This window comes from Diorhabda sublineata, chromosome 9 (genome assembly GCF_026230105.1).
Source record: "Diorhabda sublineata isolate icDioSubl1.1 chromosome 9, icDioSubl1.1, whole genome shotgun sequence".
Classification (NCBI taxonomy): Eukaryota; Metazoa; Arthropoda; class Insecta; order Coleoptera; family Chrysomelidae; genus Diorhabda; species Diorhabda sublineata.
In genome coordinates, this window is record NC_079482.1 from 24,133,789 (window position 1) to 24,161,609 (window position 27,821).

General features: G+C 33.2%; 1 protein-coding gene across 1 annotated transcript; it reads right to left on the reverse strand.

The window, feature by feature from the left end:
- Positions 1-126: 126 nt before the first annotated feature.
- Positions 127-27,821, reverse strand: LOC130448735 (chitin deacetylase 1). Its single transcript, XM_056786231.1, has 5 exons — positions 27,702-27,821; positions 15,832-15,977; positions 11,828-12,077; positions 2,412-2,733; positions 127-1,236 (listed from the first exon to the last, which is right to left on the reverse strand). Exons 1-5 carry the CDS (start codon positions 27,751-27,753, stop codon positions 408-410), a joined length of 1,599 nt encoding a protein of 532 aa, XP_056642209.1. The 5' UTR covers positions 27,754-27,821; the 3' UTR covers positions 127-407.

The following is a 27,821-nucleotide window of genomic DNA, read 5'->3' on the forward strand; positions in this document are numbered from 1 at the left end:
TTTATCTATTTTTTCGAATCGAATTCATTACAACTTTTTTATAATATTAGAGATACTTACCTCATTATTCCACAGCTAATACAAGTCAATGTGGTAGAAAATGGGATTTCATAATAAAACAATAATACAACTGTTGAAAAAATTTTTATTTCGTTCCTATAAAACTTATAAAAAACATGTTTTTTACAAAAGTACCTAGTAGGAGTGTATATTACATAAATTGTGAGATTCACCATGCTTTCAGCATTTGTTAAACAGTCTAATTCCTAGTTTCCATTATAACAACAAAAATCACGCATACCAGTCATTGCTAAGATAATAAATACGAGAACGTTTGATCACTAGTTGCCCATCTTCCATGGACACCACTGTTTCAATACTACCCTACAAATTTAACTAGAGCTGACTTAGAAGATACCATCACCTGTCGGGTCGTTGAGCCATGGGTAATTATTTGGACACCTTACACAAGTTTGGAGGTTGATAGTTTCCCCGGGAACTTCAGAGGAGGTGAGCTTGCAGCTGTGAGGTACCCAACAAGCGGGATTGCCTTCAACTACACACTTTTCCCTCCATGGTTCGAAATTTTTGGCTTCTGAGATAGTTCTTGGATTCTGAATCCACTGGATAACTTGAGTCATCGTTACAAAATAGACGTCATTGTGATTAGCTAAAATTTCATCGATCCAGTAAAGGAAAGCATCTAAAAATTCCGGATTGTTCTTCAACCATGCAGCGTGGAAATAAAGACCCAACGGTGCTCTGTTCTCATTATAATGCCTGTCGAAATTATGATTTAGGAAATTATAGAATTGATCTCCCGTTAGTATATTCGAACAGGAATCAACCATAGCACATCCTGGTAGGTACTCGTCATTTTCAGGATCTTCTCTTCTATCCAATTCGTTCAAGACCATTTCCCAAACAGCGTGAGATCTAGTTGGGCAACTTTGTAAGTTACCGTGACATCTATGAGGCATTCTGAAGTACATGGTATACGGCCATAGAGGTGGATTGTTCAATGGTGCAGTGATAGTAGAATCGTACAAAAACGCTTCTTCTTCCATCATCGTAAATTGGTTATTACCACCTACTCTAAGGTAAGGAGCTCTTACTCCTACCACGCTGTTATCAGTAATATTTGCATATTTCTCAGTGATTATTCTCATACCTCCCATTTCCTTTACCCAATCGTTCACGCTTGCGTTAGACCAGAATCTTTCGTCATCATTGTGACTGTAAAATAAAAAAAGAAAAATCTAGAATATTCTAAAAATAAAATAGGATCGTTGTAAGCACTTTCCAATGAATTTTAGTTAATTCAATCATTGAGATTGATTAGATTCATTCTATATTTGTAAAATTAATAATTTTAATTTGTGTTTTTTAATAATAAATTTTCAAAAGTTAAATATATAATTGGCGCAGTCAGTGGGATTCGTGCGGTCGCGAATTTTACGCGTAGTGCGAATAAAAACTCGACTAAGTACTTCAAGAAAGAAGCGCGAATAAATCTTTTCCGATGGATGAAACTTTTTTTGCATTATCGTAGCAGGTTTCCTCTTTGCAATCATCTGTTTTGTTTGTAGTACACAGTGTTCAGCTTCTTCATTTTTGTAGGTTAATTGCATTTGAAAAAACATTCATTTTCCATTTCTACAAACGACAAGTTTTTATGATTTCCAAACAGCAATTTGGCTTCCAAAACAGCTGTAAAGTTAGTGAGAATATATTAACTTAAGCGCAGATATCTTCTTAACTTGTTGAGATCGGAATCTTTATCAACAACCATCGTATAAAAATGGTCATTTGGGTGATAACCGCTTGCAGGAAAACTGCAGAAAACGTTTATTAGTTTTCATTGATTATTTCGAGAAATGAAAACCAATGACAGGTTAATATCAAGCTGATTTTTTGATACATGTAGATGCTCAAACGACTGCATTTGTTGAAGAATGAAGTTTTGTACCATAATGACTATATGCCTGCATATTTGTTTGCAATTTTTTCTAGGTAAATTAGCCTGCTTCACGATTTATTACCATATCCACCTTCTTCGGCTCCTTCCAATTACTTTTTGTACTATAGCTCGATGGAAACCGACTTCGAAATGAATGAAGAGGTGATTGCAAACATAACTATCAAAAGATGGATGAATACGTCAAAACTATACTAAGTGTATAGATCTAGAAGTATGAAAAACTTTCTTTTCACAGCAAAGTATTCACTGAAAAGTTAATCTTCCATCAAATCGACCTCGTATATATAAGTATCACATGATACACAATCTCTAATCAAAATCTTGCAGTAAGAATTTCATTTTTGTTATGAAAATTCCGGTAAAATGATAATGCAACAAAAAAGTAATCGATTAATATTTAAATAAAGAGTTAATGTTATAATGTACTCACGATATTGAGTGTACAGCTATTTCGTGACCTTTTCTGTGCATTTCTTGAACAGCCGAGTAGTTAGTATACTTGTGGGATACAAAGAATGTGGCCTTGATGTGACAACCGTTCGGATTTTTCCGCTCGCCGTTGAAAATATTTTTATACAATCCGATGTTGTTATTATTGATAGCGTCGTCGAAAGTAACTGTGATCATTTGAGGTACGTCTTTGGCCGGTAAGTCGTTAGGTATCGCGGTACCATCTTCCGAACAGAAACAGTCAGGAAGAACGCAAACAGCTGGATCACATGACGGTGCACTGTTGGGATCACTGTCGATATCTGCAACAAAAAACAATGTTTGTTATTGAATTCTAAATAATAATTGTGAAGATTATTTATTGAAACTAACTAATAAGAAGCATTTCGTGTTAATGTTGAATATTTCTAGTCCTAAGACAAACATTTTTACATAAATATGTCACAATTTGGTCAAGAAGGAATAGTTAAGATGCCATCTGATATACATAAGTTGGGAATTTTATAAGTCCCTTAGTATTTTTTCTAAAATCGTTGTTGAACGAAACGGGTTAAGAGCAAAAGCATTTCAAGGTACTTATCCATCTCAAACTTCATTTATGGTACCCGTTATTTGTGTGTTTTTCCGTGCTACATGATTTTCAACATACAACAATTTTTATAGGCTCTTAAGACCTATGAATTCTAATCTACTGTCTTAAGACTTTGCGAGAATTTCGTAGTAATTATTTAAAATTGGCTGGAGAGTTTCAGCAAAATGTTTAGCCAGAAGTTGGGTTAGTTTAATAGTGAGAAAGAGGTATTTAGTACGACCGTGACTTTTCCTTTTTCGGTTAGAGAAAAAACTGAGTTGACAACCTGTGTAGTTTTTTCAGGGATAGAAGTGTCCGATTGGTTGTGGAAAAGTGTGTTAATTCAAATTTTTAACAGAGAATTACATAAACAGTATAAAACAAGTTAAAAGTATTCAGTAATTATTTTAGTTTGCTACTTAATAAGGATAATATGGTGAGAATCTGATTATGTCTACTGAAATTAATTCAATTTCTTTCGGGTAGTCAGTAAGCTATTTGTCTCCTTTGTATTGATCAATTCCAACTTTCTCAAGTTCAGGGTATGTTTGTAAATACTGTCAACGATCTGGAAACAAGTCAAAATGGCAGTGTCATCTACCAGACGCTCTTACAACTTCCAATAAATTTTGTGAAGTCCTGCTTCATGAAAAAATACTGCTGGGTAGTATTTATACAACGGTGATTCAAATATAAACCGGAATTTAGTGTCGCTACACTGGATGTTTCGAATTTTCGAACAATTATTGTTGTTTTTAATAGATAAAACTCTGTATTTGATATCTGTATCGAAATGAGATATTTTAGTGGGTGAAATGAAACGTATAATCGACTTATAAGATCCCCAGATCTCATTTTTTTTTCTCAATTTTTTCTGAGCCCTTATTGTACGTAAAAAATTCGAAATAATAATCTGCACAAAACAAAACATTGAAGCTTTTGGTATTTCTGTTATATTCGGTAATAATTTAAAAATCTCGTTATTGAGAACAACTTTTATACCAACAGATATCCGTCCTGGAGCCGGTCCTGCTTGGATATAGTATGATTCTAAAATTCGACGAAGGCGCCGTTTTTGATTAAATACCCGGAATTCGTTTGATCTTTTTTTATATAACTCTTTATAGCAAGCGGTTTATTTACATTTGAATAATGCTAGCAAGGTCTATTTATTTATTTATTTTGTTTCTAGATCTTTGGAGAATTATTTTTATATATATACGGAGTTTATGTAGCGCGGTTTATAATAAATAGTCGCAGTTAACAAAACGAATTAGCGAAGTAATCGAGAATTAAAATAAATGATTCGAGTTAGTTAAGTGATAGTGATAAGTGAATTATTATAAATTAGTTAAGTGTGGTTGGTAATATTTAGATAAATTAATAAATTTCTCATTTTTGAACGCATATTTTTTTGGAAATCGACAAAATGTTGAAAACATCGTCGAGGTTCATGCTGCGGTTAATATTTTTCGCACGTGCCGGTTACGATATGGTCAGACCACATTTTTTTTTTGTTCTTATATAATATTAGTAATGAAGCAACTGTGCATTCTCATTACGCACGATATTCGAGGCAATAGTTATTTTAATATTTGCACAATATTCAGTATAAGAAATGTTACTACAAAATCATGAATTTCGCGTGTCTCTGCTAAAATATAACTTGTTCGTGTTCTCAAACGTATCCGTAAAAACAGTTCCAAGAATTTTATTATCGTGTTTCTTTCAGTGAAGTACGTATCAGGAATATCAGTAAGAATGCATGTTTAAAGATTGCGGATCTTTGATGTCGAACTACAAATGACATTGGTGAAATTAATTAAGCAAATTAAGCTTTTTTATTATTAACATAAATAGGTTTATAAACAATTTAAAACGCAGCATTTGATTTCTTAATAATGGGTATGACCTCCTCTTGCCCTAATAACATCTATCATACGATTAGGCATAGATTTAATCACGTTAGCTATTGTTTCTTGTTCTTTCTGCAACAATAAGCTCTGGGATCGAGTTTGAAGTAGAAAATCTAACTTAAATTCTTCTAATAAGCTCATCTCATGAATGTTCTAACGAATTTAGGTCTGGACTGCATGCAGACCATTCCATAACCCGAAAAACGACTTCTGCAATATAATCTTGCACTATTTAGGCGGGGTGAGCACTAAATTCGTCCTCAGGTACCACATGAATTCCTAAAATCTCCTCGATATATCTATCAACCGTTGAACCTCTTCTTACGTGAACACGGTCGCCCCTACGAAGGAACACAGTTTTGGTTCGTGCTCCTATAGACATTGCACCCTGGATCTCTTCTATAAGCACTCCGCTCTTCGATGCAGCAATCTGCAAATCACTCTTATGCTTCCTTCTACGATAGCTACCATGGAGGCATATTCTGGTCTCATATGAGAACAGAATAGATCCCAGATGATCTTGTACAAAACCTAGACGTTCTTGCCGATTAGCTGGAGTAAGTTATTTTCCTGCAGTCTTCGTTTTACTATTTATTGACTGATGGAGCTGTAGTTGCATTTGAACATTATTAAGGTGACGATTTCTTAATGTTGTTCTGTTCCAGGTCGCCTATGAAAGGGTACAGTCTCCTCATAACGCTGGCAAACTTTTTGGAATGTACGTGGGTCATATCCAATTAGCTAGCAACAGCTACCTGACCAAGTCCGTTTACATTTGAAGCAATAATTTTGGAGGCTTTTTGTGGTGTAGTATGAATTAAACTAACACTTTTGGGATTGAGATCTTTTAATTACAATACAGTTGATTTTGGCACGATTCACAGTTAAAAAAATTAACTTTGTGTGATAACTCGCTTGATACTTCTTTGTTTTTAGTAAAAATATTAATTATTTCTCCAAGCATGTGAATTTGAAAGCGTTAAATGGCGAGACTGTAAATTCGAAATCTTACCAATAAGAATTAGTGTACTCATTTCAATTACACACTATATTTCAACACAACAATTGTGTAATATTATATTAAAAGTTTAATAACGAACGAATGAACATGATATATACAGAAATAATATTGAAATTGTTGTCTAGTTTATGAATAATACATTTGAACTAAGAAAATTACAAGAACTTTATTATACGGGGTCTGCTACTCAAGATATGATATGTCAAATCGGAACACACTCAGAACGTGTTGTCATACGAGTACTAGTGCTATTTGAGGCGTTTACAGATAGTTGAAACAACCATCTGGATCAAAAAATGGAATTTAATCGCTTGCGATGATTTTTTAAGACTTTCGATGTTGATTAAACCAACAGTAATGTGCTGATCGACTCGCTTCGACTTTCGGTGGTGAGCACCATCGAGAGCCACCCTATTCCGATGTTTTTCTGAATTCAATCGTAGTCGAACTTTGCTACAGAATGAATTTCGTGAAGGTCGTTCAAAATCGGTTGTGCGTAAACTGATATTGCAAGATCTGTGAGTTTCTGGCATACTCAGTTGCACTCGCATACATACGATAATGCATGAATATTTGGCTGTCAAATTTGACAATTCGGAACTCAAAAATAAATTGCGTTTTCCTACACCTGAAGAAGCAGTTGATAATTGGTTCAAACACATGCTTAAAAATTAATGAAGAACTATCAAATTATAAATAAATGTTTTTATTTTTGCCTATCTGAAAATTTAGGTAGCAACCCTCGTATTCATCAATTATTATTTATAAGAGAAGAAAGTGATAAGTTTGAAAATAACAAAAAGTAACGAATAATCGTTTCCATCGTCCTTGGATTACAACAATGATCAGAAGTGTAGCGGCCGTGGCACGCCGGTCCACTTTCCATCTTAGGAATGTAGCTCGCCTCATTTAACTATCAAATATAAAACTACTTAGCCGCTTCTTATGAAATATGTCAAAAACCAGCAGTGGCGACACATGGACCATCCCTTTTTTAATAGGAAATTGTTTCATTAATATCATTCATTGAGATTTATTATTATCTTCTTGTCCTCTTATTACAAATTAATTTTTTGAATACCAGTCGTTTGTTAGCTAACCTTTTATAATAAATTAGTGAAGTGGTAGTTATGGTAGGGAAATGGTATTCTGTTTGCTAACAAAAACAAACCGAGCTGAAACCCTGGCTCCATCCAATATTTAATACAATTATTATCAAGGTCAGATTGGGACCATTTGGGGCTACTAAAACCTCTACCGTGGGATGTAGCGGTATGGAATGCCCTCAGTGGGGGCCTGGGGTTCCTTTCCCAGAAACTTTGTGAAAATTAGATGCTCGGAAACGCGTTCTCACGCTATTTGGGCTAAACTCCAACCTGTTAACTATTTACTTTGATTTCAATCTTAAGTGAGCATTATAGATAGGGGAGGTTTTGGAATCGGCGCTGAAATTTCATTAAATTCTTCGAATGGAGTGGAAGGTCGATAACAAATTAATTTTTCGAAAGCTCGTTAGAATAAATAGATCCGAAGTGACTAATGTGCCACAATACGTATTTAAATTAGCGATAAAACCACAATGTACCCTTGATAGAATCATTACAGAAGTAGATGGTACGCTACTGATAGTTTGGTAGTTTGTACTACCCTCCAAATATCTCTCCTCGGATAAGTTTCACTTTTTTGGATCTCGCCTTTGTATATATTTATGCAAATCAAATCTTCTGGTACCGCGTAAACATAAATACGTCACGCGATACAGATACCAACAAACAGAAAGAACCACTCTTACTTTTACACCTGAAGGTATGTCGTCGTCGGTCGGATCAGGAGCCGGTTGGTACGACTTTCGTTTATTTTTGTGTAACTAATCGAGTTACGTGGCCTTTCGTACAAGGAGATACACGATATTTATCGAATCAAAATATTTTCGCCAATATTAAATTTCAGTTGATGTCGTTTCTAATTTGATATATTATGAATAGAAAACATTGTTCAATTTTAAAATTGGTACTTCGTAGGAAATATATATTGTAGTTTTATATAATTTATATTAATGTTAAGGCAAAGTACTACATCTAGAGTCTGTTTATCGCAGAAACAATCGTTATTTGTCTAAATCAACGGCACCATTATACAGTACAAATAAAAAGCTGCGTGGGAGTTCGAGCGCCGCATCGCCGCAGAAGCCGCTAGATCAGGTGTAGTACAGGGACGGGATCGTATCATCGTACTGAAGTGAGATTGTTTATAAACATCCCACAAAAATTATCGCTTCACTCATTATTTTTTAAATATTTTAAATGTGTTGCCTGTTTTTCGAATTTCATTATTATTATCTATTACTATCGTTTTAGTTTAACAGCTTCCATTCGTCTTGGAAGACTTTTAAACAGATTCTGAACGTATCCTTGCGGCATATTTTCCCGGAAGTTAAACAAAACATTTTGAAGATCATCTAGTGTTCTTATTGGTGCCGGATGTTGCTTAATTTGCCATCCTAGATGGTCTCAGACATGCTCTATCGGGTTAAGGTCCGGGCTACGTGCAGACCAATTCAGGGTGGGTATCTCGACCTCTTCTGTACTAGCAGCGTGTGGACGAGCATTATCGTGCATTAGCACAGATTTGTCACCGAAATGAGGCATATAGGGCACTACATGGGGTTCTAGGATATTGGTTATGTACCTGTCAACATTTAGTCTTCCATCATTCACTGGTACCAACTCTGTGCGACCCTTCCCAAACCATGATAGAGTCACCACCAAAGCTTTCAGTTTGACCAAAAATTAACCTGATCGTGCCATTCACCACAACACAATTTGCATTCTCCAAAACAGAAATGTTTTACCCGAGCATTTTTGATTCCACATTTTTTTGCCCATGATAAGAAACCAGAAATATCTATTAAGTTGATACATATACAGATTGTCCCAAAAAACTTAAATTGAGTAATAAATGTGTATGTTTGTTTGTTACACGGATACAGCTGATGAAGGTGTTGACAAAAATAGAGCTGAAAAGCTAGCGGGAAACAAATGATGAAATGAAATTCACTACGTCTACACTTGGTATAAATCATGTGCGTCGCAAAAATTTTTGCCGAAAGCTACGCAATACAAGAAGTTATGTGAGATGTGGACCCGGTTTTAGTTCAAAGGAGAGTTAAAAACAAACAAGCTCGCAAACAAACAAACCCACATAAAGGTGAAGTATGAGTTACTAAACTTTTACTTATGAAGAATAAGTTTCATACAACAATAATAACGTTATATACCTCGCCGTTAATAAAAACGTAATCAAGAGAAATTAGAAAATCAGCTAGACGAGTTATTAATCATACGACTGCTCATCTCAAATTTATAATAGGTGGTAACTAGTAATTACTAGGAGATATCAGATGGAGAATGTCATAATCAGTTGTATATATGCTGGTTGTTGTATATGTTGCACGTATAATAATCATGTAAGAACGATGACTTGCAAGTTTACTTTCGCTTTCGCCTGTCGTTTAGAATGCGGAATAATTTTAGACAAATCACTTATTCAAGAGATGAAATTTTCGAGTGTATATTGCTAATGCGTTACGTACCAGAAGCTATTAAAATAAGTAACATGTCGTGCGTTAAGTTGCAACTAGATTTTTTTTATTGAAAATAAGAAACATCATTGTGTATTATGTAAGCCAAAACAAGTGTGAGCGAAATATCAGCCATAAATTCTAGATGATTGACAAGAATACATTTTAAAACCAAGACACTCATTACGTGTATGTTTCGATGAAATTATATTTTGAAGCTGTGATAACAAAAATAACGTTCTTGTATAGATATTTTAACGCAATAGGCGTTTGGAACGATATAAATGTTTAAACTGTAGATCTTACGCAGAACGTGTAGTAAAAATTGGAATTGAATGTAGATCGCTTGGGATTTTTGCACCTAGATATTTTCTACAAGATTTTCTCCCAAAGGAGACTGTTTTTCCGAACAAATAATGCTACTCTGGGTGAGACAGTAAAGAAGAGTTTAAACGAGACTGTACGACCCACAAAGATTGGCATCGCAGTGGTCGACCAAATGAGGTGACGTCTCTAGAAATGTTGAAGACAATCCACAAAGCGCTACTGGATGATCGTCGACTGAAAGTGCGCGAGCTAGCAGACATAATAGACATTTCAAAAAGTGTGTTACATCGCAAATTTTAAGACGACAAAACTGTACGCAAAATGGGTGCCGCGTTTGCTGAACAAAAACGTTTCCATCAAATGTTTGGTCGAATCTTCGCGCCGTTCCATAACCATGGATGAAATGTCACTTTACACCCAAAAAAACAATTAAAACAATGGACTGAAAAGCGAAAACCGGCTCTAAAGAAGACGAAGACTGTTCCATCTGCAAGCAAAGTCATGGTGCGCGTAGATTAATTTTCATTAAATATCATGAAAAAGGAGTAATTATCAACGGCAAATATTATACGAATTATGAGCGAAGAAATCGAGTAATAACAGCCGCATTTGGCTAAAAAGAAATTGTTGTTTTATTAAGACAATTCACCAGCTCAAACAATCGTTATTGAAATGACCAAAATAAATGAATTAATGTTTGAATCACTATCTCATGCACCCTATTCGCCAGATTTAGCCTCCTCGGATTATTATTTTCTGTTCCCAAACTTTAAAAATGGCTGCGGATGTCGGCAGTTAATGGCTATTTTAGGAAGCTTGACGATGTTTTTTGTTGGGCCAGGTACTCCTGGTACCATCTTCGTAAAGCTGAAAATGCAATAAGAGCAGAAGAAGAGATACAACTGTGTTTCATTAATATTGGCAAAGGATTCTGCAAAGTCAGAAGATGATAGATTGGATTAAGCTTAAAGAGACAGTTTCGAAACAAAGAGGAAACACCAAAACTAATGAAAGCAGAAATCATTGAAAAATTAGCCATATCCATATTGACTTTTGGATCAGAAACATGTACTCGTATACAGAAACAGAAATAGCAAAAATAAAGAACCGAGATGTCGAAGAAAAATGAAGAATAAAACAAGATACGACATAGCAAAGAATAACAATATCAGAGAAAATTCGAGCTTAGAACTAAATCAAAACAAATTAAGAAAAGACAACAAGATGGATGGATAACTTCATGAGGATAGGAGAAGAAAGACTAATACGGAAAATGTGTGCAGCAAGAAAGGAAGACGGAGAAGGCCCCGAGCAGAACAAATAAGGGTAGCATCGAAAAACAAGGAATGCAGGATTTAAAAGATTAGAAACATCTGTAAAGGTAGAGAAGTATTAGTAGTTTGTGAGTAACAACAAATGGAATCATCAAGTTATTTCATAATTTTTGACTCAAATTCAAACTTTGTCGTGTTTTTGGAGGTTTTATATTGAATCCTAAGAAGTGAAAAAGTTAATATTTTGCATTCGAATACAAAATTGGTGCATTTGAAGTACGTTGAGTGGGTTGTAACGTTCAGATTATTAACGGCAGCGGAAGCTCTAATATTTCCTGCCTTTACGGTGTTTTGAGAAACTTCAAATCGTGTACAGAACCGTATTGATATTCAAGAGTTGACATTGAAGATGCAACCGAAAGAGATATAGCTGAATACAATTGCAATTGTGAGTTTAGACTCCATTGAATTTATTGGAACGAACATAAAGAGGGATCTCAGTCAATCGAAATGAAAGGCAGAAATTTTTGTTTCCGAGAATTCGCTAAAACAAGTATTACATATTGAACACTTGAGGATTATATAACGTCGTCAATAGTATAAACACTCGTCGTATTCAAACATACGTTATATAATATATATGAAGTAAATAGCTTTTATATAAATATTTTAAGAAGAGAATTCCAAATAAATATAATTGTACTTACCACAAGTAGTCTCATCGGATCCATCTTGACAATCCTTTTCACCGTTACAGAAAAGACCCCTTTCGATACATTGACCGTCTCCGCAGGCGAGCTCACCCTCATTACAAACAGGTTTTTCAGTGAAAAGCATAGGTTTCACACGCCTCTCTTTGTTCTTCAGCTTACAATTTTTAACGGAATCCTTCCAATCGCAAGTCTGCTTTTCAATGTCGAAGTAAAGACCGGCAGGACAACGAATAGCTTGTAGACCCTGTAACCGAATTGTTTATCCATCAGGGATGCACGAATTAATAATTTCAGCGATCGAAACGACAGGATGATAAAGTTAACGTTTAAAAATTAACTTCTCACAAATTATTTGGGTGTTACATTTACAAACCTTGTTCATTATCAATTTATCAGAAGGGAAAACGTACAACTGAGTTCAAAATAGACTTGGGTTGAAACGAAATGAAATAATAAACAAGTACCGTGCAGATCCTTTATTTTCTCCCGGTATTACGGTGAGCAAAGTCGGAATATATAGGACAAGGTTAACCCTTAGGCTCGAAGCTATAAAATGTTCGTTTAAGTGGTTTCTTGGAGCACGAAAACTAGTTATCAATATAGGTAAATAAAGAAAGTATTATATGTAAGGTTTAAAGTACGCTTTAACCAAAATTTTCAAAAATTTTCTCCAATTATCGGCTGGAAAGTTTTTTATAAGTTTCATATATGAAAATTTCTTTTTTTCAATCAATCTCTTTTTCTATTGATGACCCAGTACGTTTTTATGATAAATAGTATGAAGTGCAATAAATAGTAGAGTTTGTAGATTAATAAGAATTATTGGAAAGAAAAGCTTGAAGCAGCCGTAGCAGAGGCAATGTGGAATTGGAGGTGAAGACACAGTGAATTCTCGAACGGCACAGCGTTGGTTTAATCGTTTTAATTGTAGAGATTTGACGCTTGAAAATCATCTACTTTATTGAAGTTCAAAGGAAGTTGTAGAAAACCAGCTCGCCTCTTTTATCGAATTCCGTTGAATCTTCTAAAGATACCATAAATCTCCATTAAAAATAACTACATAAAAGTTGTCCAATAATGCTATACGAATTAACCGAGATTCAAACGAAAGTCAAGTAGAGTACCATGCCGAAAGAAAATTGAAAATAAGCGGTCAGAGGAGTCACTTCAAGTCCTGTTGTATGTTTTGTGAAATTATGAAGGTTTAGTCTTCTTCGAAATCTTTCCATATGGTCGATGTGAATGTATGAGGTTACATAGGTTTAGTTAATCAAAATCCGGTTCTCTTACAACAAAACAATGCTAAACCAAATACAGTGATCTAAGAACCTATTGGTATTGAACTCATTCAGATCTATGCTCAAAAAATGGTACCACCAAGGTTTCGAGGAGTCTATAACAATGGTTTGGAAGCAATAATGGTGAAGGACATGCTGTGAGTAACAAATCTTCCCAATACTTTTGAATCAATTTTAGAAGTACTTTGTATACAAGTTATTTTAGCTGGATACATTCCAATGGAAATGATAGTCATATGCAAGAAATCAGTTTATTGTATTCTCATCTAAAAGCTGCCTAGTGTTTCATTTCTTTCTACTATTTTCCTTCTAAATTGTTTGCCTTGTACTTTCTTCTTCTTTCTCCATGATATTCATCCTTTGAATTCGAACAACCATCTTATTTTTAGCTTTTATATTGTTTTGTTTAGATCTGATTTCCATTCCATTATCCTCATTGTATCCTTTCCACTTGTTCTGTGAATGTATCCGCACAATCCTAGTTTTTGGGCTTTGATTCTTCTACATTGTTTTCTCCCATTCCTTTGTCTCCTGGACACCAAATTATTCTGAAAAGTCTGTCCACGAACATTCTTCAGTTATTTTTATCGCTGCTTCATACATTTCCATTTTTGTGTTCGTGTGTGTGCCCTAAATGCTTTCTCTAATCAGTTTTTAATGTTTTATCGTCATCTTCTTTCACAAAGACACTTAAGTACTCAAAAGTTGTCACTACTCTTGTATTTTTTTCCCTTAATTTGGATTGGTTGAACTGAGTTTCTGGATGTGAACATTGCTTTATTTTTTCCTCATTCCAATCTTTTAGCTTTTTCACACATCTTAATACTAAGGCTATATCGTTTTCATAAGGTGAAATTCTTGTCTACTTTAATATTATAGTTGATTTTTTGTATGTAGGAAGCAAGTACAAGGGGGTGAACTCTGTTACACTTGAGTAGTTCGAGTGATTCCTACCGCGTAGGATGCCCGTGGATATTGATATTCAACTTATGTAGGCTGCAGTGTTCGGGATAGACGTTACTAATTCCAGTAGGTCAAGCAAATTCTGTTCTAGGTGAGATTGTATTAAACAGATCGGAGCAGCATCAACCTTGGTAGTATGGGTAAAACAGTGTCAGCTCAGCGACCTTCCTTCTATGTTCTAAGCTATCCAAGTTTCTGGTTAACGCTGGATCGCCTTTACGTTGAATTGTTGCGAGACATGCTCCAAAGATGGACGAATCTGGGCATTGTAGAAGCTTCTAGTTTTTCTGGAGTTGCTTTAACTAATTGGACCACGTGAATTTGACAGGATATATTGTTCACATCCTCAACGCCCAGCAAGGAAATTTGTAGTTGTAGTTATTGGAAACCGTATTTTTTCGTTTTTTTGGTGTGGGTTGTACCCAAGAAAGTTTGTAATCGATCAATTCTCTTTTTTTACTGTATATTACTCCATCATTATATGAATTATCCATCTCATTTGATTAGGTTCGCCAATACTTTACAAATTTCCTTCCTTTCTCGTTTTATATTATCGAAAACTTGTTTAAAATCTGTGAATAGTATAGTCTGATCAGTATTATCTTCGTTGATTTTCTTAAATGTTTGTACTATTTATCGATGTAGTGGTATCTTTGGATATGATTTTATTTGTTGAGAAAAGTTGGATTCATTTGAAATTTTGTATCCTCACTAAAGACTAATGACAATAGAATAATTGCCTAAATCTTGAGCAATATTTTGAATCTATGAAACTACACCTAATAAAATTGTAACTAACGAATAGTTGCAATTTAATATTTTTTTGTTTTCAATTTAACACGTGCACGAGCAACATATGAAGACATGATTTTCAACAATTTTCATTGTGAACTCTTTTCATGAAACTGTCTACAGTTACGTAATGCGAAAATCGTTCAGGATAACAATGTCCGCAATCTTGGAAGCTGCATGAACAAGAATGTAGGGCAACAAGTGAATAGTTTCGTCATTACAGAGATATTCATTGAATATAAGAGACTAGTTCACTCACTTCGCTTCCAGTTCGTCTCGTCTATTTATTTGAGAGAATGTATGATATAAACGACGACTATGATGAAGTAGAAATGAAATAAACGTATAAAGAAGTACTTGTGTTAATATTTAAAGTGTCCACACACTTGTGTATACATGCTTTAATCATTCCTCAATTTTTTAAAGTCAAAAGATGATAGTTAAGCTTGAAATTATTTTTGATCAGCGAGTTTTAGTACGAATAATTTTGTATAAAGTGCGATCCTTCAATTCGATCTTTTATTTATTTAACTACTCGTTTTTCCATCTATCATTGTCTAAGGCAATGATTCCCAAAGTAGTTCAAATGCGCCCCCAGGAGCTCATGCGAAGCTCTACAGCAGGAGTGTACTCGAATTTGGTAATATGGTAAATGTATCAAAAACTAGTATTTTGAAAGTGGTTTACGAGAAAAGAAAGTTTAGGTTCAATAAAATATATTACTCGCTACATTTTTTTACTACTGAATCTCGTGAAGTTTCCTCCCCACTATGAGGTCATACAACTTCTCAGGAACACTCTTTGTAATGAAAACTTCTTTACAAACGTATATATATATATATATATATTTATATATATATATATATATATATAAAATTGACAACATTATTTCTTTAATCGTATTTTACTGTATAATTTTTTCGAAAGAAGTTTATAGATACTTACCGATGACGTACACTGTATAACATCTCGACAAGTATCACCTTCTCCGCTTACTAAACGGAACCATTCACCGGCGTCTTTATCTTTACAAATTTCAGACTCGAAACTCTCCTCTTTTTTCGGCTCTTCACTTGTTTGCTGTGCCAAACCTTAACAAAAGACAAAAGAAAATTAATATTTCGCAATATTTATTGAATATTTTGTAGATTGGATACTGCGAGTCGTGACTGTTAATTAGAATTTGAATTATAAGCATTTTGTAATAGTATAAACAATAGAATTGCACCTTTTTTTGAATATATAGATAATTCCATACATTCTTCAACAATTTTCATTCTTTATATTGTTAAATATACAGAGTAAAATCACTGAACAAGAAAATGGAACGTTGACCTCTTCATAAACTTTTGATGTCAGTTATAACAAAATATTAGAACATATAGTTCACTAAAACCAAATGGCTTCTTTAACCACCAGAAGCTTAATCTTATTTAGGCTTGTATCAAACTTTAAGATTAGGAATAAAGAAAAACTTGTACGCTAGATCTACATATACACGATGCAGCTTATCCATTCTAGCTTTCATGATAACCGGAGTTTAAGAAGGTGCATTGTCCTGATAGAAAATCACTTTCATCTTTCTGCAAATTCGGTCGATTTTTTGACATCATTTTTCCCACCGATGAAACCGTCTTGACTTTTTTAAAGTAGGTTCGCCCTTTCTGGACTATTTTTTCGTTCAAGGAGTGTATTGGTGGATACAAATCCTGAACATGGTAAATAGAGTCTGGAAGATGCTCATTCGAATGCGTTTTTAGTTTCTAAATAGCGCCCAAGAGGGTCAGATAGAAGACGGAAGTGATTCATCCCAAATCCTCGAAGCGAGTCTCTGGGGAATTGATCTACCCGACACAGCGCATCCCAATGACTGATAGGATTTTTTCGGAAGCAGTGTTCGTTCTTGGTTCTCTCCAGTTTTTAAGAGGAAACACAACCGACGAACCAATCAGATAGGTGATGTATAAGGAAAAAATGTGCTTCCCAATAATCGCCTGCAGATAACAAAGATAACAAAGAAGAAGTAAATGTCGATAAAAGAATCCATAATCATAAGTTCTTAACAACCGTGGCTTAGGGATGAATGACAGCGCGTTAGTCAGCCTCAAACGGTATCTCTGGGATTCCTGATGACCTCCCAGAGTATTATGACTTAACAAGGTAAGGACGTACTGCCTCGCTGGACATTCATTTATTCCCACTAGTGGGAATGGAATGGAAAAACTCATCATAAAAAAACAGGAAAAGGGGAGAAGGCAAATTGTGAAAGAGGAAGTTAAAAAAATAGAAGAGGAGGAAGAAAAAAGTTCGAGAAGTAAAATATCCATTAGGCTTCATTCCATTCTTCGAAATTCTATTTCAGAAAACGCACTATTTCATTTCTCTTGATAAAATCTCTGGTTTTGAACCTTTTTGATATTCTTGTCGTCAAGCTTAGACGCATAAAACGGATATTGGTAAGGTACAATAAATCTTATCCCTTTCCACTTATTACGTAAGTTTTAAGGAAGTTACACTGCAATTGTTATGATTATGACAGAAAGTATATTGGACAAACAAAGAGATAATGTTGATGTCCGGTTTAAAGGACACTTAGATCATTGAAAAAACTATTAATCAAACAATAAGTATAAAATTGTATTAAGTAATCAGGAATTGTTGTATGCTTTTGAAATATTGGAACTGTGGATTCAGGAATAGTCCAAGCAGATGAGAAAGGTTTGGTTAGGTTAGGTTGGTGGAATTATTTAGCACAAAAATAAATTCCTTGTATTTTGGCGTTCAGCCATAAAAGGAAAATTTACGTCATTTGAACAAGGTTGAAAGTTGGAAAAGATTGTACTGCATACGAAATATCTTACTATTAACGTATTGCTTTGGTAATCCTGAATAACTCATAATTTTTTTTAATATCTAACGAAGATTCCAGGAATTTTTTATTTTCTTATTTTCTCCAGTAATGAATCTCTATTAATACAAAACAATCAACACGATTTCTAATTTTTTCAATCCATATTTGGTTTGTTTTGTTTGGAAGAATTTCTTAGTAAGAGCCTAAAAAAGTTCATTAATTCAAGACTTTTTTGAAACTTTTACGAATGCTCGTTTCTTTTGAGAAAATAGTATGTAAAACTGAATTTTTTCTTTTCTGTTCAATAGCTTAATGATCGCCTTCAAGGTGGATTTGAAGCAATTAAGTTATAATCTAAAGTTTATTATTTATAAGGTGTAATTAGTTATGTGAATATGAATAATTTGATTTTTAATTTTTTTCATTTGACAGGCACACTATTGACAAAATCATTAATATTTATTGTTGAGCTATTACAAATTCCCATATTTGTATTCCTCATATTATTTACAAAAATTTATTTCCGAAAAATGTGAGAATTACTACAATTCGAATAATGTGAATTTATTAACTGAATAAATCGTAAGGAAGAAACTCGTAATAATTTTATTCAATTGGTGTTGAGAATAATATAAAAGCCTTGACATTTGAGAATAATGTCAAAGAGTCAAGTAGTTTCTACTGAATTGTTTTGTATGGTATTTCTATAGAAAACCACCTTTGGAACGTGTCAAATATTGAGAAATTATTGCTAATATAACTAGGATTCTATTATTTTCGATAATACGTAACCTTGATTATAAGTCTTATTCAATAAATAAAATTTAAGGTTTCTTATTATCTCATTTTGGTCTTCATTGAAATTTAACCTTTTATTGAAACTTCTATTATGATTAACTATACAAAGATTTTTTATCCCTAACTCCAAAAAAATTGTGACTATTAATATAAATTATATATACTTGCATTGCCTTCAAGGATAATCATAAACTCTATCTAAATTTACATTTTTATGTAAATGAACTGTTTCTACAAATTTCCTTCCTTTTTTATTCAAGTCTATTCCAAGGATTTCATGTTTTTTCCTAGATCATAGATAATGCAGTTTTTTATCACATTGATGACTTATTAATCTATTTTTAAAATCTTGTGATACCTGGTCTATGTAAGATAGATACATAGATACGAGGAACCTTCTACGAGAGTTGTTACTAAAGTTTCGAAATATGGCAACGTTGATGAGGATACGTCAAATCTGATAATGCCTTCATAAAGTTTAACATTTTTAATGATAAACATACAGTCGTACGAGTGCTTTAAGACTTGTTACAGACACTTGAAACGTCCATCTTGATCACAAAATGGAATCAAATCAAAGATTTGGGCATAGTTGGGGATGAGTTCCAGTTGTATACATTCGATATTGCATGAACACTTGGCTGTCAAGAAGATTTGATTCGCGTAATTTAACAATCCCTCAAAAAAAGCTCGTGGCGGTTGGTACAAAGATATGCGGTGCAGTCACGTCTATAAGATCGTCGTCCAGCCAACGAATCATGGATCTATACATCTAAACCGAAATAACAATCGACTGTATGAGTTTTTCAAGACGAACCAAATCCAACGAAGCTTGTTCGCGCTAGAACCACCCATTTATTTGTCAAAAATGTTTGACAGAATCAGGGAAACTATTTGCAGAAGACGAATCATTCTCCACCACGACAATGCGAGCTCTCACATTTGAAAATTCAAAACATCGATTGATCCACTATACAGTCCTGGTTTGGCACTCAATAATTATACCCTTGAAACTAATAATTTCCATATATAAGACCACCAGTATTCAACCTCAATTATGATTTTAAAATTGACGTTTAATTTGGCAAAAAAATATATTTATGAAAAGGAGACAACTTGGCCTTAAATTTAAACAAAAGTATTGGACGATTGGCCGTAAATCTGTTGTACAACAACAAACTGTTGTTGTACAAGGCTATATTTAGACCAATTTGGACGTACGGCATTCAGGGGTACTGCAAGCAATTCCAACCTAGAAATACTGCAGCGATTTCAAAAAAGTGTTGAGAGCTACATCAAATTCCTCATGGTATGTTACATCAGCATCTATAGAAAATTTGAATATTTTTTATTAAAGTGAAGCACAGCTTAATGAAAAATAAACAGAAACTGAGAATTGATTAGAACTTAAGAGAAAGTTTTCTAATCGAAGGTGAGGAAAGTAATATAAAGAAGATGAATCAAATGTGCCATCGAAGCAATTATACGATTTTTAGAGGTTATTTGCAGCGTTATTTATGAATATTTTGTTGAAATATAAGTTTATACAATAATAAAAATATGTTTAATAATAGTAAAGGTTAGTTTGCCAATAACACAAAAGGTTAATAGAAAAGTTCAATTATCTTTTGCAAGATACAGGCAAATTTATCAGAAACAATTTTAAGGTGTATCACTAATGATGAAATTGAATAAATTACGAAAGATTTTTAGATTTAATATAAAATAACACTCCAGACTGATTGTTTAGTATGCCCGTGGAACGATTTTTATTGCTTAGGGGATACATTAATATTAGTGAAACTCTACAATATGTGGAAAAACCTAATATTGACAGAGTTGTAAAGAATCGTGAAATTTTAATCTCAAAATACAAGAAAATGTAATTCTGTCTAGGATTGAAGAGTAAAGTTAAAAAATTCAAAAACCAGGAAAAATTAGACTATGATTTCCTATACACGCCGTCGGCCGCGTACAGCGTCACGCCGTAGGTGCCAATCAAACGCTTTACGCCGCGTCTCTAGTTATTTCGAACCATTGCAGCGTAAACATCGTATCTAGCGTCAACAGAAAATATCGAAATTCGATGAAGAAAAAGTCAAATTATTGAATTAATCCAACGTTATTGTGCACTATACAATCAAAGTGTCAAGCAACTTTTTCTTTGGGTAATTGAGATTTCTTTTTGATGGCAGTTTTATTATATATTCCTGCACAAGTTCTCAGATTTTTCTTCGAATGCAATCATCTTGTGTCTTCTCTTCAAGTAACACAAGTGCTGCCAAAAGTGTCGAATTTATATCACTGTTTGTCGACTACTGTTGTGAACGAGACGTCGTCGTTCACGTATGAGATGTATTGACCGTTGACTTTGCGCCTGGCGTCAAGAAGTCGATCAAAGCGTTCACCCTGTATATATCATTTAATAGAAGACCGAAGCCTTAGTCTTTCATGATTATTTCAATAGTATTTGGGCTATTCGACAATTATCCGTTTCTTAACTCGAGAAGTTGACATCTTCAGAAACCTGGAACCTGAAGTGAGAGATACTTGATGGGATATTGTTATTTGGGAGAGTTTGGGAGAATTTTTTTTAGGGTATAATTTATATAATTCCTTTCTGGAATGGTGACTCTGTAGGACTGTGAATGTGGTGTTTTCAAAGAAAGATTTTCTTATACAATTCACTCACTGCACGTGGAATGAATTTCCATAATAGAATGAAGAAGATTACACGAAAAACAAGTTTTCTAATAAATATATAACTATTATCCAAATATAATATACAAATATTGTTTTTTTATTAAATTTATATTGTATAATAATAATAATTTAAGTAGTTTTGCTCAAAACAACTAAGAAACTTTCTCTTTTTCAATATAATCTTTGGAATCAGAATATCCTCATTCAATTGATAAATAATTGTACGGATTGCATAAGTGACAAAAAAAAACAGCTTAATGCTGTGGATCTATTGCATCATTTCGTTTCTACACGAAACAATTTTCCTATTCAAATTCGTAAGATTGGGATAGGCTACAATTTAGTTAAAACCATAAATGGATGTAGGATTACGTCGAGACAATCGAAAAATTCATCTAATTGCAAATTTATCAACAATATCTGGATTTATTTGGAAGATTTACTGTTTAAAAAAAGTTTCAATTACACATGAGAAGTAAAAAGAAAACAAATGATTATTTACAAGAGTCAAAAAGTATCTAGAGACAACTAGCGATTGATCAGTCTAAGTAATATTTTAGATTAGATTAGATTAGCTAGGGAGTAAAGCACGAGAATCAACTAACAATTTGATCTAATGATGTATTGCAAGGCTAGCTAATACCGCAGCCTTAAATTCATAGAGAAGATGTTTGTCTATTTCCCCAATCTATAAACAATTTTAGTATATCATGAGATTCATGGTATTAACGAGTACCACCAGAGAGCGATTTCAACGTACATCCCTGATTGTAAGCGATTACTAAAGTCCAAAAGCTGCAGCAAATCAGACGGAAAGAACTAGGAATATTTTGAGGGATTTAGTTATTTCCCAGACTGAGAATCCAAACTGGGAATGCTAATTAAACATATTTTGATTGGAGTTTTATAAGAAGTTGTGAAGATTGTGACGAGGAGTACATTGGACAAATTAAGAAATTTATTGATGAGCAGATTAAAGAGCACTTCAGTTCAAAAAAAATTAACGTATTGCCTAGCACGCAGTCAGTCATGATCATTAAACAAATATAAATAATGAAAGCTTGTTAAAAAAACCGTTGGATGCATTTAGAAGCATTGAGATTGAAGAATGTAAGAAGATTGGTTTACTTGTTGGGATGGTTTTTTATAGTGGGATGAAGTTCATTGTTGGGACAATTTTGTATGAATAAATGGGTCAAGTAAGTTTATCTTCGGTCTCTAAAGACGATAACTTGGTTATCGAAACGTGCGTCAGTTAAGGTAATTTTGATTATTAGTTCAGTAGACATTATCCTGATTTCTCAACTGCTATAATTTTAGATAGAATCACAACCTACCCCTAAGTGGTTTAGAAAGAGAAATAGAAAGCGGAAAATTTCAAATTTCTCAAAGAGATTTAATAAAATTGATGTAATCACGGATTTGTGGAATAATCTTGATAAAAAAATTAACGTGGATTGAAATTTTGAAGTTGAATTAGTGTTTCCTTTTGAAACTTCATTTGGAAAGCAATGTTTTTCAGAACTAACTGGCATATTTTCAGTTTTTGAGAAACGTCTTTTTCTTAACAATTCTATTATTGAAACTAGAGATGATGTTGGATTGGAATTCTTCAAAACATTATACAGAACCATCAAGATCTTATCAATAATCATTTATTTCATATCTCAACTAAGATATTTGAACCGAGGTAAGTAAAAACGACCCTATTAACCTCGCTTATTACCGCTGAAGCATAAAAAAACCTGCTGTTATAATAATTAAATTAATCGTTAATTTTATTGATTCCGAAGATTTCACTCGTACTGACGTTGTAATCAAGGTTGAGATTTGAATTTGTTATTGACTATATAGGCGAGATAGTTGAGGTTATTTGAGTAATTTGGGTGTGTAGAATATTAATAAAACATGTTGTTAAGGATTGTTAGTAATGTCGTTGTGGGAAACTTGATTTACAGGGAGAGTCCAAACATCAAATTATCTTTGAATTGTGAAAAAGTGGAAGAAAGTGTATGGAACATCTGGTTATTTAAAAGAAATCGATCTGAATCAAAATGATTTATTTAAAATTGTCGATTGAAAGCGATCATGTGGACCAATTGGTTCATAACACCATCTGAAACAGCTATGTAATTCATTTTGAAGAATTTTGATCGATCGGTTATCAATTATGTAGAAAAAAGTTGTCAAAGACAATTTCGACTACAGCACGGCTTAAACTAGCACGAACATCCGTTAATAATGAAAAAGTTCTCAGCTTTAGTCTAATTCCTACCACGTGACTACATTAGATACTCGAGTCAGTGGTTATAACTTCTTAGAAACGTAATAAATCTCTCCGAATATAACCAAATGGTGATAGTTCAGGCTAATACAAAGGATGTTAGTTAATACAAATCATATCATGAAGGATTTATTAACTATTTTGATTATGTGATTGATATAGTTGTTTCTCCTTGAATACGCGGGTCTGACAAGACTACAAAAATCTAATAATGAAATTCTGAACCACCCTTTTATTACTGAACATTTTGAACAAAGCTAATCGCGAATGAAAATCACGCGATCAAAGTTATTGCCATGTTTCTAATATCTGAAATCATCATCAGATCTAAATCTCACATAATGAGAACCGCTGCCATTATTGGATAAATATGAGGAAAAAGAATAAAGAGCTTCGTCGTATCATTTTTGAATTGAACAAACAAATTCAGAAACTGAAGAGGAGTAACATAAATATTATTCTGGAAGTCGGTCTAAATGGCATTATGAACTTCTCAAGATATTTTGAAATATTTTGGAATAAATAAGACATAAATTGTTCAAGGCAAAGTCTCTATTCAATTAGACGGACATCGTATATTTCTAATTAACTAAAACATTTTACGTAAAATTAATATGAATATAAATGATAATTTAATCACAGAGATTAAAAATTCCTGGAATTTTTAACAATACGAACGCGTCTCTTGTATAAACTTAGAGAAAACTGCAAGGTAATCAACTTTCACATTCACATTCAAACACATATTGCTACTCATTCTTGTACAAGGTGATTCAAGCCACGAATATCATTAACTTGACAAATTTCATCCATTAAAATAAATATGAATACAAACACCCACCAATAATTCAAATATTTTGATCGATAGAATGCCTCGATCTATTTTCGGGTGATAAGAATTTGGGAAATGTGGTCAAGAAACTTGCATTATCATTTATTATGTCAAGATGTTGATTGCTTTCAGCTGAAACCGATACTTATTCTGTAAATTTATATAATACTTAGTAATTTTCTATTAGTAAAACAGTCATGGTTTTTTCCCTCAATCATTTCCTTATCTATGTCTTTAGTGGCTCAATAATTGATTTTTTCCATAGCTCATACTTTGATTTCCCTCTAAATTCCGTACGATCCCTTCCAACAACTTCCACCCTTTCTGGCAGAACTAGAAATTTGACCTCTTCTTTGTTCTTCATACAATTACGTGACACATTTTGATTAACTTATTTAATTAATTTAAGGATGTTGATTGATGGGATACAATTGTGAATCAAAATGATATTATATCTTTCAATGGAAAGTTAAAAGTTCTTCATACGAAGTGGCCACTCTGTATATTCGTATTTTTCCTCTCAATTTTCCTTTTGTCCTCTCTAGGGCGTCGAAAATATATTTATTATCCATTTATCTATATCTATTATATCAATTATTGGTGCTTCCAATTTACTGTCATTTTCTACCATAATTACGATGTCATCTGCTTATAGCAAGTCTTCTAGGTTTATTGAGATCATGGTTCTTTCTAGATGGTCCATATGTCTCTATATATTTTTTAGTATTTAATCAATTGTAAATATGACCAATAGTAGCCTTGTTTTATCCTTTTTTCCATCATTAAGTCTTCTGAAGTTTGTCCATTCAGTTGTACATTCTCTTTCACTCTTTTATATACGTGATAGTTATCATTTTTTTCAGTATTTCCAATTTGTGTCAAATCTTCCACATGTTATTTCTTTGGATTGAGTCAAATGCTGCTCTCAGATGTATGAACATTGAGTGTAGTGATTTTCCTTTTTCCTCACATCTTTTTATAATATTCCTACTATTTTCCGAATGCTGCTTATTTTTCTTACAGTTTCTTATCTACTTAGTTTTCCTTATTCATCATCATTATCAAGCCTTTCAATCCTTTGGATTATGGCTATCGCATTTAGCTCGTTGTTATTCTTTTTTGGCGTGGATTACTCCTCGTTTTCCATTTTTGTTATTCTTTATAGTTTATCGTTTGTATTGACTGATTTTGTTATTAATTTTTATTCCTTTCGGTTCCGGAATTTCGCCATCCAGTTCTCTATATTAAGTGCTCTTATGTCTACCTCAATTTCGTTTTTCCAAGTCTTTCTCGGCTTGCCTCTTCTCCTTGGCCACAATGGCATCCATTGCGTTATTATTATATTAATCATTTCAGTTTCAGTCTTTGTGCTTTTATGCATCTCACTATATTTTCTTTCTCTATTTCTTAATTCTTCTTTGCTTTCCTTTCTCCCTTCCGTAATATCTCTCATTATCTTTCTCTTTGTTCTTTTAAGCTCTTCTTCCTTTTTATTGATTATCGTGATAACTGCTTTGTTTGCTTATGTTTTTTTAATAGGTTTTTTCCATAATTTTGATAGCCTTTTTGAACCCTTTCCTTTATCCTGTCTCTAGTTGTTTATCTCAATGTTATTCCTAGATAGTTAAAGGTATTTGTTCTCTTCTCTTGTGGATTGGTACTGGCAAATTATCTTTTCATTATTGTGGTTTTGTTTCTGACCCCGGTATTTCTTCCAAATTTGTTTGCAATTATGGATTTTCAATGAATTCTATTCAATATCTATCATTATTTAATTGATTTTGAATTCACTTTTAATATACAAGATTTACCAATCAATAATGTGGAATATTTTCCTATAAATAAGTAACTCAGAAACTATTTAGGAAACAAAGAATGATCTATAATGAATCTGTTGTCCTTGTAACAATAAATATTCCTCATTTTATCTCTAATATTATCATAGAAACTTTTTGCTCCCGAGTTTCCGCTTTTTTGGAATTAACTTCAAAGGAAAATCTTGAAGAAGGAAGTGAAAGAAATCAAGAGATAAAAATTACTGAAATATTGTTTTGAGATTTCTTAAGGCATTGAAAAGAACGAAATATCAAAATATAAGACCAATACTTAAAAAAACTTGAGAGGTACATGAATTCAACGAGTTTCCTTAAGAATTTAAATCATACCTTGAAACAAGATTATAAATTGGATCGTAAGCGTCCATGAAAATTTATTTGGTTTCGATAGTGAATAACTAAAATGTTGGTTCAACTCCTCCTATCAATATAGACAGAAACTCAGCGACTGTTAGTAACTAAAAATTAGCATTTCTTATTCAATACAACGCGTCGAAACTTGCCGTTGCCGCGCCGGCCGTCGTCCCGTCCGCAACGCTTGTTCAGACGCTCAAATTATTACGACCTGTGCTTGAAATTTTGCATAAACTTGTTTGAAATATCACCGTGAATCATAAATCCATTCGATGATATGCGAGAGCTTAAAGTGACGTTTAAGAGAGGGTATCAGAAATTTTGGACTATGTGGAACTGTCCAAAAGCTTCTGATCGAGTTTTCCTTATCCTATCTTGTTGAAAAAAGTTTTAGTACCGTTCCAAACTTATCAAGAAAAGGAATATCACTGAACGGGGAGCCAAGAATCGATAATTACTGTCCCTCAAGTACATACCTTTCATTGAAATCATATTTTTTTTGTTTTAAGCATTGTAGAAATTTGATATTGTATGATATTACGATTGTTATAACAATAATTATTAATAGTTTGTGTACGATATTGGAAGAGTTGGTTCAATTCAATATACATAGTTCTTGACGACAAATTATCAGAGATTTATATGGAAAAAACGATAACGATAAATCAGCTCATTATATTGAAATAAAATGCGATATAATTCTTATTTAAAAAAAAAGCTAGAAGCCGTGGTTAAGAGAATATATAATCAATGACTGGAAAACGTGTTTATAGATCATTTTATATTGAGAAATATCTCTTGACATGAGATTGAGTTCCAAAAATTACTCATTACATAACAATAACTAATTAATTATATTGTAGAGGTGCTTAACATTATTAACAACAAAAAATCCAATTAATTCATGATGATAATTTTGTAGAATGAATATCCATTTACACCAATTAACATACTTTCACATTTAGCATTAAAACATTCTAATAGACACTTTCCGTTCACGAAACACTATTTTGATAATAATGATAAAATAAAATGATAAAATATGATAAACACAAATCAAATAATTCAATTCCATGACTCGCAATATCAATTCAAAAACATGGAGCAATTATATATATTTTTTTTAAATTCGGGAATCACCCTATATACCGCACTTACCGCTTGAGGCTAGCAGCGCAACCAAGAAAATCGACGTGACGAAGTACGCCATGACACTTTAACAACTGAAAGTACCGGACGCACAGGACCACTATTTACAGTCGATCCACACCACTGATT